The 6,000-nt window shown below is 40.1% G+C and overlaps 1 protein-coding gene across 1 annotated transcript; it reads left to right on the top strand.

The window, feature by feature from the left end:
- Nucleotides 1-5,165, top strand: tmem264 (transmembrane protein 264). Its single transcript, XM_039682239.2, has one exon. It carries the CDS (start codon nucleotides 1,992-1,994, stop codon nucleotides 2,976-2,978), a length of 987 nt encoding a protein of 328 aa, XP_039538173.2. The 5' UTR covers nucleotides 1-1,991; the 3' UTR covers nucleotides 2,979-5,165.
- Nucleotides 5,166-6,000: the final 835 nt, after the last annotated feature.

Genomic DNA, 6,000 nt, shown 5'->3' with positions numbered 1-6,000 from the left:
GACAGGTCGGCCAGAGCTTCTTTGACGCTCAAGTCGGCGGCGGTGTGAACGTACAGTCAAGTTGAGCTTCTTTTGACTTTCTGATTGATGCGACGCCTAATGCGACACCGATTGATTTGATGCTCCTCGCAGCTTATTAAATTGATCAAAAGTTACATTCAAGTTATACAAAAATTATTAAATTATTAAATTATTAATAATAATAGTGGTATAATAATAATAATAACACCTTTTTTTTAGCACCAAATCAGAAAATTAGAAGGATTTCTGTTTTTACTGGGTTTGTAATCCAATAAATGGTACTTTGGTGAAAATGAAATAAAAAAATGGAATTAAAACAATTAAAAAACAAAAAGCAATGTTAATTGATCAGCAAATTTGTTTTTACTATTTTTTTTGTTGTTGTTTGTTTTTTTGTAATCCAATGAATGCTACTTTAAAATAAAATAAACATTTCCAAACCCTAAGCCTTTGAACAGTAAGCCACCAAACAATTATTTCATGAAATGAGGGTTACAATCTAGATCAAGCATCTTTGTCCTGATGCGCTCAGTGGTTGCCTCTGCATTGTGGAAACCTTTACTCGCTCTCTTTATTGTTTCAGTCACACTTACTCTGAGATTGGCTATGTCAGATCAAAGACCGCTGGACCACTGCACAGCTCACAGTTTAACTTCTGAGGAACTGATGGTCTCATAAAGGGAATCCCTTGGTACTGCATGCAGACTCTTGGTCTTGTTGTGACAGCGCAGCTCTGATCAAATGAAAGCTTCACTCGGTCTTTATCTGTAGCGGTTGCAGAGCGTCCCTCTTTGACACCCAATGCCTGACTGCGCATAAGTGGAGGGGAGCAGAGAGAGGGAGGAGAGAAGAGAAAAACAGCAGGAGGAGGGTGAGATCTAGCCAGACTATGTTGAAGAGCCACAGGCTGCGCACAGCAAATTGCTCTGGAGTTAGAGAGGATGAGAGGAGGAAGATCGAGATTATTGCTGCAGAGATTTCAGAGGTGAGGGCAAGTGGAAACTTATTGGCATCTTTGGCGTCGATACTGGGATGAGAATTGAGTGATTTCAATCTACAGGAGGCGCAAGACTGCTACTGTGGTTGAGTGCCGTGCTTCTAATCCTTCAGATAGAGGTCATTTTTTTTCTAGGTAAACTTACTTTCAAACACTTTACATTTTACAGCCCACGTCGATTTATGTGGGAGGAAGAGATCTGAGGACCGGATCGGATTTGAGATTTTGAGGCTTCAAAGAATTCTTCTACTGCAATTTTTTCTGAGAAACACATGCATACGTGAACCCCACGCACTTACTGTTCAACGCAATCTGGAGTGATGAACCTCATAGGAGAAGCATGTCAGTTGTAGCCTCAGATGCGGCGCTTTGAGGAATAATGATGGGAAGAAATTCACTTCTGGCATAAAATGAGAAATTTATCACAGCCGATCATTTCTGACCCACTCTTTCGGAGAGCGTGTGGCTTATTTCTCCGTTCCCTCTCGCTTTAGAAGCTGTGAGACTCCTCTTTGGAAAATTCGAGCTGGTGGTTGTGCTTACAGATCTGAAATATTTAAGACTCTGGCTGTGAAAGATGCAATTAACGGTTAATGAAAACCGAAACGGATGTGATCAGTATGCACATGTTGCCTACATTTACTCTGAAAACTGTGGGAGTGAGTTAAGACGAGAGGACCAATGACTGACAGCGGTACCAGGTTTGCTAAGTGGTACCCCGGAGTACAACCTGTGCATTAGGTTGTCTTCAGCCTTGGGCTGAATTTAGAAACTGCTCAATCTTGATCTTTTTTTTCCTCCCATCACGCCTCATTGAGGAACAGGTTGCTGTGCTATTAAGCAGATTAACTACTGTTTCCAGGACTGCGGTTCCTTTGGGATGAACAGTTAAGCAACGCATATGGGTCTACAAAATTTGCTTTGATTAAACATTCAACCACCCATCATTATTACCTTGTTCCTCATAATCAACATGGTCCCTCCACCCCCTTCCAACAAGCCACACGTTTGCCTTTCGTGTGTTCTCATAATGAGTAGCATGGCGCTGCTGGACGCCTACCTTGTGGAGCAAAATCAAGGACCTCGGAAGGTGGGCGTCTGCATCATGGTGATGGTAGGCGACGTGTGTTTCCTCATCGTGCTGAGGTACATTGCCGTATGGGTTGGGGCCGAGGTACGAACTGCTAAACGTGGCTACGCCATGATCCTCTGGTTCTTCTACGTCTTTGTGCTCGAGATCAAGGTCTACTTTGTCTATCAGAACTACAAAGCGGAAGGCGAGAGAGCGGAAGCTCTTACATGCAAGGCTTTCACGGTGCTGCTTTCCGTGTTCGTGCCGGGACTTTACGTTACGCTGGCAGCCATCGACCACATGGAATACGTTCGGCCTATCAAGAAGAGAGAGGAGCTGAGGAGTCGACTATTTTGGGTTGTGGTGGACCTTCTCGACATCTTGGACATTCAGGCCAGTCTATGGGAGCCTCAGAGAAAAGGGCTCCCCCTATGGGTGGAGGGCCTTACTTTTTTCTACTGCTACATACTACTACTGATACTGCCGTGTGTGTCGCTAAGCGAAATAAGCATGCAAGGTGTGAATATTGTCCCGCACAAGATGTTGTTGTATCCTATTCTCAGTTTGGTCGCCATCAACTTTATTACGATTTTTATACGGGGAGGGAATATGGTGCTTTATAGGGATGTCCGTGTGTCTGGAATACTCATGGGCAAGAACATCCTCGCCATTGTCCTGAAGACGTGCAGCTTCGTGCAGTACCGGAGACACCTGCAGGAGGCGCCGACACCCGCTCTCGCTCCGGAGCTACAGAGGGATGCAGTGCCACAAAGTTCTCGAAGGGCAGTGCCAGTCGCAATGCCAATGTCCGTCACCATGCCAACTCCGCAGGTAGTCATACAAGATCTCACCACGCTTCCAGAAGAGCCCGAACTTGAGGAAACATGACAAAAGGTGGAATTAGACGAGTTTACACGGAGGATATTTGGACAACGCACAACATGAACTGCTATGAGATTTTTTTAATTAAGTTAATCCGGGTGTACACTGTCTGATTTTTACTGTACTTTACCATGGTTTCTTATCAGATTGTACGACATGGTATTACTAAGACTGTGCAGCCCATACCACAGACGTTTAGCTAGACTTTGATCGAAATTGACAGCACCACAGTGTAAAAAGAAATCGTAATAATGATTTTCATCTTGTTTTCCAGTAGAAATGGCAAATTTTCTTTCAAACAAGATACATTTACACTTAAGGCCAGGGCCATAGACTTTAAAAAATATGGACAAAGCGTCTGTGACGTCACCCATAGACTTTCTGAAGAACAGTTTTGAGGCTGTTTATGGGAGGGGTATGGGTGTTGCCATATTGGAAAATCTTGGGAAATACAAAATACAGATGTTCAGAAAGAATACAGAGGTGGTATGATGTGTTGTCAGATCATGGCCGAGACGTCAAATTCCACATCAGCTGTCAATCAAAGCTAACCGCTCTTATTTGTCATACATTTTATATCTAAATATGATCTAAACTAATGACTTACAAAAAAAATCACCCCCCTCACAGTTGTCAGGCACTCGGAACCTATCGAAAAATACAATAAAAGTCCATGGGACCAACCTGTAAAAGCATGAATTTATGCTGTGAAAACTGACATTTTGACATGGGGTCTATGGACATTTGCTCCCTTTTGGGACCTGCCCCTAGTGGATTTTAGATGCATTGCAGTTTTTCACACTCCCGGGTAGGCTTCATTTTTCAGATTAGAATGTTGCCACTTCGCCAGGACACACCTTCGGCTGTTTTTGAGCTTAGTTTTTTTCGGTGTTAGCTCTAGTCGGGCACCGCCGGTGAGAGAGAACTCTGATTGGATGTTCAGCTTAGCGAACGAGTCTGTGAACGAGACTGAAAGTAAAAATGGTGAAAGTTAAGATGGTACAGACAGACAGACAGAATTTTACGTCATTACCTACATTCGAATGCACGCATATTTTCCTAATAACATGAGTCGACTGGAACGAAAAACTGATCAGTGTGATTGATATTCAAAATGCTAAACAAACACTGCATTGTTTACGGTTTGTAAGTCTAAACTCATAGTTTCCGTTTCCCCTTTTGAATGAAGAAAACAGACTATTGATACCTGCTGACATAGACAGATATTAGATTAAGTTTATTTATCCTCGCGGAAAATTGTTCTGCACCTATTGTTCGGCAGTATCAGAAGATATTTACTTACACTTACACGCAGAGGCAGAACATGCATGCGAGTTGATAATCACCTTAAGTCCCTTTGGTGTGTTCAAGCGCAGTTTTTGACCGAGATGCAGCCAATGAGAGGCAACAACACAGTCAGCTTTTGTTGCCGCTAGTTTTTTGACATCGGCTTGGCGTGTCCCAGGCTTTAAACTAAATTGTGTAGGCTAATAAGAACATTTATCTTAGTTACCACATTGGTAAATAACTTTTTCTTGTTATAAACATAATTTGATTTATGTGTTGTTTTACTGAAAGATAAGAAAAAAATAGTGATTAAGAAAAAAGTGCGCATAACATTCTCACATTCAAACCAAAATCCAAATTTCGCCTTGAAAAAACAAAAAAAAACTGAATGAGTCTCTGACAACAAAAAAGTGGCAAATATCACATAGTGTGCACCCAATTTTAGTGAAATCATGTGATTTAAAGTTGTTGATGAAGTGACAAATGTTCGTGAAATGAAGATACAAAGCAGCTGTGGTGGATCTGGGGTCCATTCATTTCTTGAAAATCTGAAAGTCATTATTTATTATTTATTTAAGTGGCAAGCAAATCACACTTGAAGGAACTCTCAGTGACCCTATGATTGTACAATTACAGACAGCTGCGAATACTCCTCCTATTTGCGTTGTGAGTGTTATAAATTGTGCTGAATCATCATGTTCCGTATTTATTTCATTTTATTTTTGCAGTATTTTAATAACTATGGTGAAAAGTTGTGTGTTTGGAACAACTCATACTACAATTAACTTAAACCTATTACAAAGTGAATGTTTTATATTTAATGGAATTATTCATATATTCTTTGTTTCGATGTTTTATGAGAATCAAATGAACGATATTTTGTTATTAAAACAATGTTTTTGTTGATATCCTTCTTACTGATGCTTAGCCACCACCTAACGACCACCCAAGGCAATGGTTTCGAAACTAAGAACACCTTAGCAACCGTAGAACAACAACATAGCAACCCTAGAAACTGTTTAGAAACTTAGAACTTAGAAGAAAAAAATACTTTCTCATCACAATATGTTTTTTATTTTGTTAAATCAACTAAAAAATTTCTCCTTCGTTGTATTAACTTGACAACCAGGTAACTTACTTTTTTAAGTTAAACCAACAATATATTTTTTTACAGTGTGTGTGCACATGTAGCAACACCCTGTCAACCTATCTCAGTGCCAAAAACATTTTCTTAAGAAAATCTTCTCTTAATCGTCATCCTTTGTTTTTTTTTTGTTTTTTTGAGTAAAATTACAAGTCTGCTAAAAGCAAAGACTTCCCCAAACTGAGACCAAATCACAATTATGATATTCAGTGTGATTAGTCTTATCTTGTCAGCTCAACATGATGATAAAAGGCAGCTTGTTCTTTTCTTCTACAAATCTAGAATTTGAGGCAACTCGTTTAAATAAAGTTGTCATAATCAAATGCAAATTTAGCAAAGTATTGTCTCCCGTTCCTAAATGATTAGCTTACACTCTAAAAAATGCTGGGTTGTTTTAACCCAACTTTGGGTCAAATATGGACTAACCCAGACGTTGGGTTAAATTTTTACATTACATTTTTAACCCAACATTTCGGGTTTGTCCATATTTGACCCAAAATTGGGTTAAAACAACCCAGCATTTTTTAGTGTGTACTGTTAACTCACTCCAAATCTCTGAGGGCTTTCAAATTAAATCCAAAAATCAAGCCTGAGTAT

The sequence above is a fragment of the Pimephales promelas genome, chromosome 2 (assembly GCF_988280905.1).
Source record: "Pimephales promelas chromosome 2, fPimPro1.hap1.1, whole genome shotgun sequence".
NCBI classification, from domain to species: domain Eukaryota; kingdom Metazoa; phylum Chordata; class Actinopteri; order Cypriniformes; family Leuciscidae; genus Pimephales; species Pimephales promelas.
Note: the sequence above shows the minus strand (reverse complement) of the source record. Positions and strands in the feature narration are given on the sequence as shown.

Excerpts from the sequence above, each read along its gene's own strand:
- tmem264 (XM_039682239.2), top strand. The coding sequence starts at position 1,992 with ATGGTCCCTCCACCCCCTTCCAACAAGCCACACGTTTGCCTTTCGTGT.